Here is a 14,192-nt window from a genome sequence, read left to right as displayed (position 1 = left end):
GAAACTGGTTTGTAGAATCTGTGAGACTGGTGACATCCCATCATGCTTTCAGAAAAATATCATCCACACAATTTAGAAGATAGCAAAGGCAGATAAGTACGAGACTACCAACAACTAATAGCAAATGCATTCAAGCTGATGACAAAAATAATACACAGAAGAATGGGAAAGAAAACTGAGCATCAGTTAGATGACGATCAGTTTGGCCTTAGGAAAGGTAATGTCAGCAAAGAGGCGGTTCTGACAATGTGCTTGATAATGGGAGCAAGGCTGAGTGTAAAATAAAAACACACTGATAGGATATGTTGACGTAGAAAAAAATGCTTGACAATGTAAAACAGTGTAAGGTGTTGGAAATTCTCAGAAAAATAGGAGCAAATTGTAGCAAAAGACAAGTAATAGGTATGAAGGGAGAATAAGATTGGAAGACCAAGAGTGAAGTATTCAGATCAAAAAGGATGTAAGGCATGGATGCAGTCCTTCTCCTCACTGTTACATTCTTTGCCCTGCAATTATGTTCTTAACAAATTTTGTTAACACTAACCTACATAATCAATCAGTCTTTCCACTCTCCTGTCACTCCATTACAATAATACCAATAATAATGATGAATTTATAGAAATAGTTGACCAAATTGTATACTTAGCACAAATTAAAACAAAAAGTGGATGAACAGTTAAATAAATAAACTGGAGGGAGAAAATGGTTTGAAGTTCATTTGGGTACAGTAACTGAATTCAACTGTAAACTACAAATAATCCATAAATTGAAAGTCTATAATTTTTTTATATTGCCAATACTTTTTTAGAGAAGTGGAACATGAATTTTAAATGGACAGATGGTGAGAAATGAAAAAATATGCATGCAGGGAATAATGAGAATTGATACACAGATAAACAATTTTATGCAGGAACTGAATACATGATGCTGACTGTTACAAAACTGAACTAGAGATGTGGTGGTCATATGAGGAGACTAATTTATAGGAAATGGACTAAGATGACTCTGTACTGTAGTCATCATGATAACAAAGAACTTGAGGAATGATTTAATGAAAGATGAATCGACAACACAAAGAAACACAGTACAAATTTGGATGCAAGAAGTTGAAGATCGTAATGAATGGAAAAGTCTGGAGGAGGCATATACCCAGCAGTGGATGATAAATGAATGCCAAGGATGTGTGTACATGTGTGTGTGTGTGTGTGTGTGTGTGTGTGTGTTTGTGTTTGTGTGTGTGTACATTTTTAATGTCAAATGTAACATCTTTTTTCTTATCATAAGAATCAAATACTTCTCTAACTTTTCTCATATGCCATTTAGGCAATTATGGGAGTGATCCCCTTCTACTAATTACGTTATAGCTAAGTAGAGCCCATATTTCCATGCAAATGCATGTTACATGCATATCTGCATGTTCTGGCCACTTGGGGAGGAAATCCATGTTTCAAAGATTTCATCAATATAACTGCATGAATGTGGACATTTACAAAGCTTGTTATATCAATGTTCTTGTCTCTGTGTATATATTGCAATAAATTACATAATATCACCTTTTATTGGTGTTGTTTTCTTATGAGTTTCACCAAAAGTACTGAACATGTCTACAGTAATTTCACGATTTTTCATTAAAATCTGCAAACTTTATAGTTCGGTCAACCACTATACTTCTGTAGAGTGTAAAATGGGTCTCTATCGTTACTAAATGATGCTGCCTAGCGTGGCATAAAGGCCAGAAAACAATAAAAATATTTATCTGAACCTAAACCAAGTTACGTATTTAACACATGTGCCACATCATGTAACTGAAAAAGTGGCTGACGTCTGGAATATAACAATGTAAATATGCTGATATCCTTCACAAATGAGATAAATATATGCATGAAATACAAAGGCTTGGTAATAATTCTGATAGTATTAATTTGGCCGTATGCTGACTTTTTTCCACTCGAAGGTATTCTTGAAAGCATTTGTCCTTGTTGCCTCATTTGGTGATAGGTATACTGGCAGATTTAGCTTAGTCACCACAACCTATTTTAACCATTTGGGATACCTGGATATATGCTGCCATCTTTTACTGTGATACTTTTGATGTAGTCGATAGGACACCATAATTTATTGGGGATAAAATCTACTTGCTGCATTATATTGAAAAATCTTAGGTATCCTAATTCTTTTCTTTCTTTTTTCTTTTTTCTTTTGTTTTGAGTTGTAGACATTTTGTATGCTTATTAAACGCACGGAAGTGTCATTCAAGAAAACAGATAGAAGCAAGACCTGATTTACATCAACTCAAATTTGACCCATTTTCTGCGGCAGTAATGAAGTTGCAGGTCACAGATAACTGATGGACTCTCTGAAATTGTTGAAAAGGTTTAAAACTCTTTGAAATCATCCTATGGAGAAGTAGATGTTGCAGTAAAAGATAATGAGAACCAAGTTATCCGATCAAATCCTGATTTTGAGTTTATAAAGTTGACAAAAAAATATTTTGTGGAGACAATGTATAAGACTTACAGTTTTTTCTGATTTTTTCGGAAGTTTCTCCACTTAAGTATGCACCTTCCACTTCTTGAAACATATAAATTACATTTTCTGTGTACAAAAGTGTTCTTACAAATACGTGAGCTTAAGTGAAGAACCTTTGGAGAAATTACTTGTTACTTACTATTTCAGAAGATGTTGTTGTTGTTGTTGTGGTCTTCAGTCCAGAGACTGGTTTGATGCAGCTCTCCATGCTACTCTATCCTGTGCAAGCTTCTTCATCTCCCAATACCTACTGCAACCTACATCCTTTTCAATCTGCTTAGTGTATTCATCTGTTGGTCTCCCTCTACGATTTTTAGCCTTCACATTGCCCTCCAATACTAAATAGGTGATCCCTTGATGAATCAGGACATGTCCTACCAACCGATCCCTTCTTCTAGTCAAGTTGTGCTACAAACTCCTCTTCTCCCCAATTCTATTCAATACCTCCTCATTAGTTATATGATCTACTCATCTAATCTTCAACATTCTCCTGTAGCACCACATTTCCAAAGCTTCTATTTTCTTCTTGTCCAAATTATTTATCATCCATGTTTCACTTCCATACATGGCTACACTCCGTACAGATACTTTCAGAAATGACTTCCTGGCACTTAAATCTACACTCACTGTTCACAAATATCTCTTCTTCAGAAACGCTATCCATGCCATTGCCAGTCTACATTTTATATCCTCTCTACTTCGACCATCATTAGTTATTTCGCCCCCCAAATAGCAGAACTCCTTTACTACTTTAAGTGTCTCATTTCCTAATGTAATTCCCTCAGCATCACCCGACTTAATTCGACTACATTCCATTACCCTCGTTTTGCTTTTGTTCATCTTATATCCTCCTTTCAAGACACTATCCATTCCGTTCAATTGCTCTTCCAAGTCCTTTGCTGTCTTTGATAGAATTACAATGTCATCGGCAAACCTCAAAGCTTTTATTTCTTCTCCATGGATTTTGATACCTACTCCGAACTTTTGTTTCCTTCACTACTTGCTCAATATACAGATTGAATAACATTGGGGATAGGTTACAACCCTGTCTCACTCCCTTCCCAACCACTGCTTCCCTTTCATGCCCCTCAATTCTTATAACTTCCATCTGGTTTCTGTACAAATTGTAAATAGCCTTTCACTCCCAGTATTTTACCCCAGCCACCTTCAGAAATTGAAAGAGAGTATTCCACTCGACATTGTCAAAAGCTTTCTCTAAGTCTACAAATGCTAGAAACGTAGGTTTGCCTTTCCTTAATCTAGCTTCTAAGATAAGTCGTAGGGTCAGTATTGCCTCACATGTTCCAATATTTCTACGGAATCCAAACCGATCTTCCCCCAGATCGGCTTCTATTAGTTTTTCCATTTGTATATAAAGAATTCGCATTAGTATTTTGCAGCTGTGGCTTATTAAACTGATTGTTTGGTAATTTTCACATCTGTCAACACCTGCTTTCTTTGGGATTGGAATTATTATATTCTTCTTGAAGTCTGAGGGTATTTCGCCTTTCTCATACATCTTGCTCACCAGATGGTAGAGTTTTGTCAGGACTGGCTCTCCCAAGGCTGTCAGTAGTTCTAATGGAATGTTGTCTACTCCTGGGGCCTTGTTGCGACTCAGGTCTTTCAGTGCTCTGTCAAACTCTTCACGCAGTATCATATCTCCAATTTCATCTTCATCTACATCCTCTTCCATTTCCATAATATTGTTCTCAAGTATATCGCCCTTGTATAGACCCTCTATATACTTCTTCCACCTTTCTGCTTTCCCTTCTTTGCTTCGAACTAGGTTTCCATCTGAGCTCTTGATATGCATACAAGTGGTTCTCTTTTCTCCAAAGGTCTCTTTAATTTTCCTGTCGGCTGTATCTATCTTACCCCTAGTGAGATAAGCCTCTACATCCTTACATTTGTCCTCTAGTTATCCCTGCTTAGCCATTTTGCACTTCCTGTCGATCTCATTTTTGATACGTTTGTATTCTTTTTCGCCTGCATCATTTACTGCATTTTTATATTGTCTCCTTTCATCAATTAATTTCAATATTTCTTCTGTTACCCAAGGATTTCTACTAGCCCTCGTCTTTTTACCTACTTGATCCTCTGTTGCCTTCACTACTTCATCCCCCAAAGCTACCCATTCTTCTTCTACTGTATTTCTTTCCCCCATTCCTGTCAATTGTTCCCTAATGCTCTCCCTGAAACTCTGTACAACCTCAGGTTTAGTCAGTTTATCCAGGTTCCATCTCCGTAAATTCTCACCTTTTTGCAATTTCTTCACTTTTAATCTACAGTTCATAACCAATTGATTGTGGTCAGAGTCAACATCTGCCCCTGGAAATGTCTTACAATTTAAAACCTGGTTCCTAAATCTCTGTCTTACCATTATATAATCTATCTCAAACCTGTCAGTATCTCCAGGCTTCTTCCATGTATACAGCCTTCTTTCATGATTCTTGATCCAAAAGTTAGCTATGATTAAATTGTGCTGTGTGCAAAATTCTACCAGGCGGCTTCCTCTTTCATTTCTTAGCCCCAATCCATATTCACCTACTATGTTTCCTTCTCTCCCTGTCCTACTACCAAATTCCAGTCACCCATGACTATTAAATTTTCGTCTCCCTTCACTATCTGAATAATTTCTTTGATTTCATCATACATTTCTTCAATTTCTTCGTCATCTGCAGAGCTAGTTGGCATATAAACTTGTACTGCTGTAGCAGGCGTGGGCTTCTTGTCTATCTTGGCCACAATAATGCATTCATTATGCTGTTTGCAGTAGCTTATTCGCACTCCTATTTTCCTATTATTAAACCTACTCCTGCATTACCCCTATTTGACTTTGTATTTATAACCCTGTATTCGTCTGACCAAAAGTCTTGTTCCTCCTGCTACCGAACTTCGCTAATTCCCACTATATCTAACTTTAACCTATTAATTTCCCTTTTTAAATTTACTAACCTACCTGCCCCATTAAGGGATCTGACATTCCACGCTCTGATCCGTAGAACTCCAGTTTTCTTTCTCCTGATAACGACGTCCTCTTGAGTAGTCCCCGCCCGGAGATCCAAATGGGGGACTATTTTAGCTCCAGAATGTTTTACCCCAAGAGGATGCCATCATCATTTAACCATACAGTAAAGCTGAATGCCCTCGGGAAAAATTACAGTTGTAGTTTCCCCTTGCTTTCAGCCAATTTCAGAAGATAATAGAAATAAATATAGAATTGAATTCTGACATGGCATGTTTTTATTGTTTTGATATTTCATTGTGCATATTAAATGGTATGATACTGCATGAATGCAACCATGTTTTATAATTTTACATTGTTTGAAAATCTGGGCTCTAGATACCAGGAAAGACAAGTGTACTTACCATAATCGTCGGAAGATCTTCCCATATAGCCTTCTGACATTGGCTCCACATCAACTGGTCCATCCAAAAATTCACCTGATGTTTCTTCCTCAGCGTCGTTTTTAATACCACTTCTCTTTTTCTTTTTATCACCATCGTCATTATGTTTGTCATCTTCAGCTTTTTCCTTTTTCACAGCCACTCGCTTCATTTTACTCTCTTCCTGAGTATTATCATTAGATAAGGAAGATTTTAGATTTGCGGGATTATATTTTGACATCATCTGTGCCTGCAGGCTTGATTTAAATTCAGCTAATGCCAATCTCATTTTCTCTAGACTATATGCTGCGGCCAATCGGGACATAATTTTATCTTTCATTTCCTGAATTTCCTTAGGATCTTGGGTTCCCTCATGTGAACCTGTGTACTTTACTGCTTCATTTACAATGAGGTCTTCCATATTTCGAAGTTTTGTATCCATGTCGTCAATACTTGTATCTTCTTTTGTATTCAAACTCTTCTTGGTAGCTTCTCTTTGAGAACTTCTTGAAAATATGTCTGTACTGTAAGCTTGTTGCTTCCCAGTATCTCTTTTATTGTCATTGTTATTAGGAGAATTTGCATGACCATGTGATGCCATTCGTTTCTTTAAGGGATTCGAAACCATTGCAAGAGTTCTGTAATATTGATTTAGTAACCAATTATCATCAATCATGTTGCCATCGCCATCTTTTGTCTCTACAGTCTCAGGTGCAGTTTTCTTACGTCTTCTGTCAATGCCAAAATAATCTGACCAATCAATGGATTTTTTCTTAATTTCCAAAGGTGTTTGGATCTTACTCATTGTTATTGGTTCTGCAGTTTCTTTTTCCATATGTAAAGATGTTCCATGGGCATGTGATTTATGATTACCCTCTTCTCTAGGTCCTGATGTTCTGTTATGGACAGCTTTGGTACCTGTTTCTGTGTCATTGTTTTGGGTATTTTCTTGCACACTCACTGTTGTGACTGAATGAGTTGTGGTTGTCTCGTGGTTTGGATCTTTTGGGTCTTTAGATGTTGTCACCTTTGAATTAGTTCCTGAATCTACTTTCTTTTCACTAGCCTTAGGCGAATCATCATGAGTAGCAGATGATGAGAATATTTGATTTAGTTCCTGGGCGACCTTTGGGTCTGTAACACCTGTTATAGGAGAACTTTTCTTCTTATTAGTGTCCTTAATTCCTTCAGAGTTGAATGACTTGTGATGGAGCATAGGTGGACTTGCATAAAAGTTTGAGCTGCGTTTTGTTACAGGATAACGTTTCCTTTTAGCTTCATAGATGAATCTCTTATTTGAAGTCCTTTCTGGAATTACCATATAGTTAGGAGGTGAAAGTTGCTGGTATTCATTGACATCCCTTGCAAGAGAAGAAAAGTGTTTTGTAGAAGTTGCTCTGGAACCAATATCTGGTGTTTCTAAAGATAATGTTTGATACGTTTCCTGATTTGGACTGTAAATTTCATCCATAGTAGCTGGTCTGCCATATATTTGCATCAAGTCTTCAGGGTTATTTCTTGCAAATCCTGATGCTAAACGCAGTACATCTTCATCTCGCTCGTCAGGTAGCTCAATACCTTCATTATCTTTGAGAGTTTCAACTGCTTCACGGTTTACCTCTGGAGCCACAAACTTTAGGGAGTATAAGAAGTTTGCTCCCTGTTGGCCAGGACCTTCAACACGTTGCTTATTTCGCTTAGCAAAATTGTTTGAACCAGTTCCCCACTGACTCATAAGTCCTGCATTATTAAAAATATCAAATCCTGAGCCATAACCATATTGTCTTTTATGCAAACTGGACCTATCATTCCTTAAAGAAGACAGTATTTCCTGAATATCATTTTGTGTAAGATCATCGAAATCTAGAAGCTGAGGTTTTGTTTCTTTATACTTTTCCCATAGATTACGAAGGAGTGAAAGATATTCCTCCTCTTCATCATTATTCCTTTTGTTCTCCAGTTTTTCTTCCTCATCAGTTTCTAGTTGCTTTTCTATGGCTTTTGCTGCATAGCGTCTCATATTCTCCAGTTCAACAACCTGGTCAATTTCTGGCCGAGTAAGAAATCTTTCTCGAAATAATGAAGGTAGTAAAACATTTTCTTGCTTATTTTCACTGTCATAGTACGTAGGTAAGACTTGATGATATTCTACATCTTGACCACTGTCATCATTTTCTCTCTCTCTGAAAAGTGAGCGTTTAGCATCAGTATCCATTCCATACTGATAGTAATTTCCTTCTTCATCATCGCCATCTTTTACGTAAGCATCTTTCATGTAATCAAGTAGCATATTTTCTAGCTGATTTGGTGGTGGATGGACTGGAACATCTGACAGCACTGCAGGGTAAGGTGCAGCTCCTGAAGATATGGTCTTTTGGTAGCCAGCACCAATATTTTCTGGTTGTCCATAACCTGAAAATAACCACCAGAAAGTGTGTTATTGGAGGTAATACCTTGTCTTCTGTAATATTCTAATAACTACTACGCAGTCCTTTGCATTAACAGTATTTTGGCTATGTGTGCTTCACTGGTGACAGAAGAGGAAACCAAAATATTTTTATGAACTGTACGATATCTGTGTATGTCAAGGGAAGAACCTACCAGTAACACAAAATACCATGACATGAGCTTGCACACTACTACACATTGACCTAAAAATTAGTTACTGGTAATGGTTCAGTTAGATCAAAACATAACAAGATGGTTTCATTTGTTATAACCCCACTCTGTAAGCAAACCTTTTTTTCTGAAACCTTTTCTATACATAAGGCACACATATATAAAATTTCTAAATACTTATTCAAGAGCTGCATTTTGATAAATTTTACCATTCTTTGTATAGTTTTCAGATTGCTAGTATAATTAGTTTTTCAAACACATTTGATTGGAAGAAATATCATGATGCAAGAGTCATTTAAACCATGAGCACTTCAAATTCCTTGTATAGTTTTCAGATTGCTAGTATAATTAGTTTTTCAAACACATTTGATTTGAAGAAATATCATGATGCAAGAGTCATTTAAACCATGAGCACTTCAAAATTTGAGTCCACTAATGAATATTTGTTTCAGGATTGACAATTTACTTAAAAACCCTCATCTTCCTCTTTGAAACAAATGTTTTATTTTTTCCAAACACTTAGCATTACAAAAGTTCTTCCTACTCAGAATGAGCGTATTGTAGAATGATAAAAATCTTGAAAAGAAAGCCTCACAAAATCTGTCTCTTGCAGCCCTAAATTTTCTGATTCCAAAAATACAAAACTTTCCTAGAATAGCATATTAGTTTGTGAGACACTTAGATTATAATATTTAAATTTGAAGAAAGTTCTTCCACCCCATAAAACAGAACTGTTATTTATGGGCCCTTTTAATTTAAGGACATCAAAACAATTTGCAAACAAAACTGTGTCTCTGTTTTATATGTTTTTTTTGTTGTGTTTCACATGAATATTTAAAATATAGTAGCTTTGTATGTTACTGTTTCGTAAAAACAAATTGATGTCCATTATTAAATAGGCATCACACACAAAGCCAGTCAGACTCCAGTTGTCATTAAGTGAAGTTCTATGTTAGTCCGAGTCCAGCTGTCATTATGTAAGGCTCTGTGTGAGTCTGAATCAAAGTGCCATTATATACAGTTCTATGTGAGACTGGGTCTAGTAGTCATTATGTTAAGATCTGTGTGAATCTGAGTTCAGTGGTCACTGTGTAAGCCTAGGTCTGGTTGTCATTATTTATTTATTTATTATCATCCCAATGATCACATTTGTGATACAGGATTTGTCAGGGTACATTTTAACAACCATATAATATCTTTACAAAATTTGTATCTGTGCTGAATTCATATTAATCTATCTTATGTTTAATACAATATACATCTAATAAGTGTTTTTATAACATAATTTATTTTGCACTGATGTAATTTCATTTGTCACTTTAACTTAAACATATTTTTTATACAGTTGCGCAGAGATATTCAATTATGCTGTAATAGCATTAGTCAAGCATGTTGTTCTTTATAACAGTTTCAAATTTATCCTCATTTTCCAGCTCTTTGATATGTTTTGGTAGTGCATTAAAAAGTTTGATGCCTTGATTACATACATGTTTCTGGCTTCGGGTCCTTGCTACAGCTTGTATGTGGAGATCTTTACATTGTCATGTGTCGTAATTATGGAAGTCTGTATTGGTTTTCATTTTGTCCTGATTTCTTTTGATCACCAACAGACATTTCAGAATATATAATGATGGAATTGTTAAAATTTTCAATGCTTTAAAAAGGGGTCTACAATGTGTTTGAGGTGGGCTGTGGGTCATTATCCGAATAGCACGTTTTTGCAATTTGAAAATCTCATTTAGACGACAATTTGTTTTTCCCCAGAATACTATCCCATAGGATGCAATGGACTGAAAATAGCCAAAATATACTAATCTGGTACAGTCATTACTACAAACTCTTGAAATTATTCCAAGCACAAAACATGCTGAATTTAGTTTTAGTGCTAAGTTCATCACATGGTCCTTCCGATTAATCTTCTCATCAATGTGTATACCCAGGAATTTTGCACACTGTACTCTTTCAAGTTGTTTGCCCTCCATGGTGGGATTTAGGTCGTCCTGTTCACTTATTTTTCCATATTGCACATAATTAGTTTTTTTTTGCATTCAGTGTTAGCTTGTTAGCACTAAACCATTTTTGTATATCTTGTAGGACATGGTCGACAGTACTGTGCAATGACTGCTTCATATCACTAACTATTAAACTGGTATCATCAGCAAATAACATGATTCTAGCTTTTCTCTCTGACACCTGAGTATCATTAATGTAAATGAGGAACAGCAAGGGGCCTAATACACTTCCTTGGGGTACTCCTACTGTGACCTCCCTTGGATCTGATCTTAGTTTAATTTTTTGATTAATATTTGGTGCTGTAATTTCAACCACCTGCATCCTCTTTTCCAGGTAAGACTCAAACCACTTTTTTACCGGTCCTCTGATACCTATAGCTTCAATCTTTTTCAAAAGTATGCTGTGGTCAACAGTGTCAAAGGCTTTTGACAAATCTAGATTTATCCCAACTACACTTTTTCCCTCTTCCAATTTGGTGATTATTTCTTTTGTGTATTCTAGTACAGAGGTTCCGGTACTTCTCCCAGCTTGAAATCTATGCTGATTACTGTTTATCAGATTGTGCATATTAAGATAATGTGTGACTCTATATTTCATTAGTATCTCTAAAACTTTAGAGAAAGTTGGGAGGAGTGAGACAGGTCTGTAGTTTTCTATTTTAAGTTTATCACCCTTTTTCAACAGTGGAATGACTTTAGAAATTTTCAGTTTTTGTGGAAACACGCCCTCAGCCATTGACAAGTTTGCTATGTGCGCCAATGGTTTCGCTATCTGATTAGCTGTTTTCTTCACTAATATTATTGGCACCTCATCTACTCCAGCTGACATCTTGGACTTCAGACTTTTAATCACTTTTAAAACTTCCTTTTCGTTTGTTGGAACTGCCATCATACTGCTGGCTGCCTTGGGTGCTTCCGTCTTAATCTGCTCCCCAAGAACCTGCTTAATGTCTGGGGTACATTTAAAAAGTAATTATTTGTATAATTAGGCATGGCATATTTATCTACCATTTTATTCTCCTCATCTTTTAGAATAATTTCCTTGCCTTTGGTAGGTACCCCGGTTTCTTTTCTCACAATTTCCCATGCTATTTTAGTTTTATTTCTGGACTGTTTTATTTCCATATTATTAGTTAATAACTTTGCATTTGCAATTACTCTGCGGTATATTTTCCTATACCTCTTTACATATTCTATAAAATCAATATTTGTACACTTCCTCAACTCTGAATTCAGTTTTTTCATGTTTTCACATGATTTCTTAATTCCAAGAGTCATCCAAGAACTTGACTTTATGTACCCAGTAGACTTGACTCTGGTCAGTTTCTTTGGAAAACACATCTCAAAGTTCATCATATAAATCAATGCAAATACACTATATGCCTCATCTGTACTTGATTGTTTCATAACATCTAACCAATTTTCATTTTCTAAGATACTTATGAACTGATGACAGCTGTCCACAGAGAAGTTTCTTTTGTAAATATTATTTACACCTTCATCTTCCTTTGACCTTAAAGGGATTTCAATGGTGAGAGCATTGTGGTCAGACAATCCTAAATCTATGTTTGTTACCTCTATGTCAGTTTCTGACATATTTGAGAAAATGTTATCTATGAGGCTATTGGAGGTGTTTGTTATTCTAGTTGAATTGTTTATGTGTGGTGACATGTTGAAACTCTTTAATATGTCCAGAAATTGCCTTTTTTGTTGACTTTCAACTAGAAGATTAATATTGAAATCACCACAAAGAATAATCATAGTTTCTTTTTTGTAAATAGTATTTAGCAACAATTCTAATTTATCAAAAAAGACTTCTATGTTTCCACATGGTGACCTATACACTGTTATGACTATGACTTTTTTCATCAGGCCATATAGCTGGACAGCACCTGCTTCAAAAAACTTTTCAATACTTAAGTTCTCTGCTTCACATCTCTTTTTAAATTCTAACTCTTGTCTAAGGTAAATACCAACTCCACCACCTTTTGCAATTTTCCTACTATAATTATTTGCCAGTTTAAATGGATTAATATGAATACTACTAATTTCTTGGTCCTTACACCAATGTTCTGTAATACACAAGACATCAGGTTGGGTGTTACTTACTGCTATTTCAAGTTCACAATATTTGTTCTCGAGGCACTGCACATTTAGAGTCATAACCTTTAGAACAGGGAAGTGAGCACTGGTGGTATTTCTCCTTTCGTTTAACACTGTTATCTTGGAGTTTTCATTATGGCTGGATTCCAAAAATCCTGTTGTACCACAGGTTTCTTGTTTCTGTTGCTTTTCCTACTTGAAGTGGATGATGCTGATTGATTGTTTATACTAGCTGTGGCAGCTGATGATATTTACAATAGCAGATGATGATGTTTTTAGTGCTTCAGCAAATGTTGCTCTTGTTAAGGTTTTCATTTCTTCTGCTTCTGTCCTCATTTGGAGTGAGATTTTAGGGAACTTTTCTACTGTTATGCAGCTTATTTCTTCTAGTATCTTTTCACCCATCATCTTTTTTCCATAATAGTTCCTGTGCTGTCCATGCCTCGTGAAAAGATTTCTCACTGAGCTGTTTGCATCCACAAAAGTTGCACACTTAAAAGCACAGCAGATCATCCTGAATTTATTATTTGTTGACTTTATTTCTTTGTTTACACGTGATTCCTCGATTAGATCATGTCTATGTGGCACACTTACAACGAGAACCTTTAAATTTAGATCTGACAGCTTTTTTAGAGTTGTTTGAAGTGCCCTTGTCGCTAGTTGGCTTTCATTTTTGTATATGTCATTTGCTCCACCTATTAGCACACAGCATGTTTCAGTCTTAACTAAGTTTTCACAATTATTTACTATTTCATTAAGGGGAGCGCCATGTTTGACAATGGCTGTTACTCTGAATTGCGACTGCCGATCATTTATTATTTGTGCCACACCCATTGCATGACTATCCCCTAATACACAGACTTGATATCTGTTGTTCTCCAGGTGCCCTCGTTCCGTCGTTTTTATAGTACACTTTGGAGAAACATTTCTCTCGTTAGAACACACGGATGATCTAGATTCACTTTCACTTGTCTTATTTTTTGAGTTCTCATTTCGTCCTGTCGTGTCTTTATTACCCGTTTTTCTTTGCACTCTATTTACTGACGATGTCATACTGCCAGAAAGATTTCGTTTACTACTACCAGAAGTTTAGTTTGAAACGAAAATTACCGGTATGTTTTCATTACACTCGTTTTTTAAATCGTCATAATTCCGCTGCTTTATCAGTTCCTCTAACTTATTTACGTAACTATTTGCAAGCACAAGGTCTTGCTGAAGCGATGTAGTAACACTTTCTTCTATGCAGTTATCGTATCTTGACAAAGCTACCGTTAGTAGATCGCAGCATTCCATGCCACAGTCACATTTCGCGTCCCATTCTTCCGTTCCCGCGAAACACTTTGTATGAATCCATTTTTGCGACACTGCACATAACTTGATACCTTTTGCGATGTAGTTATTGCACTTTATACAATTTATACTCGATATGTAGCCGTTTACCGTGGAACTATTTATACACACTTCTACACGCGACGCCATTATGTAAAGTACTAAATGAGTCTGCATCCAGTAATCATTGTGTAAACTTCTGTGTAAGTC

The 14,192-nt window shown here is 36.1% G+C and overlaps 1 protein-coding gene across 1 annotated transcript in view; it reads right to left on the bottom strand.

Annotated features, from left to right (window-relative positions):
* Window positions 1-14,192, bottom strand: part of LOC126412181 (uncharacterized) — a 280,628-nt gene that overhangs the window by 50,046 nt on the left and 216,390 nt on the right. The window contains exon 3 of the mRNA XM_050081662.1: window positions 5,902-8,331. Within this exon, the coding sequence (XP_049937619.1) occupies window positions 5,902-8,331 (2,430 nt within the window). The remainder of the gene's footprint in view (window positions 1-5,901; window positions 8,332-14,192) is intronic.

The sequence above is a fragment of the Schistocerca serialis genome, chromosome 1, assembly GCF_023864345.2.
Source record: "Schistocerca serialis cubense isolate TAMUIC-IGC-003099 chromosome 1, iqSchSeri2.2, whole genome shotgun sequence".
In the NCBI taxonomy this organism is placed as follows: Eukaryota; Metazoa; Arthropoda; class Insecta; order Orthoptera; family Acrididae; genus Schistocerca; species Schistocerca serialis.
Note: the sequence above shows the minus strand (reverse complement) of the source record. Positions and strands in the feature narration are given on the sequence as shown.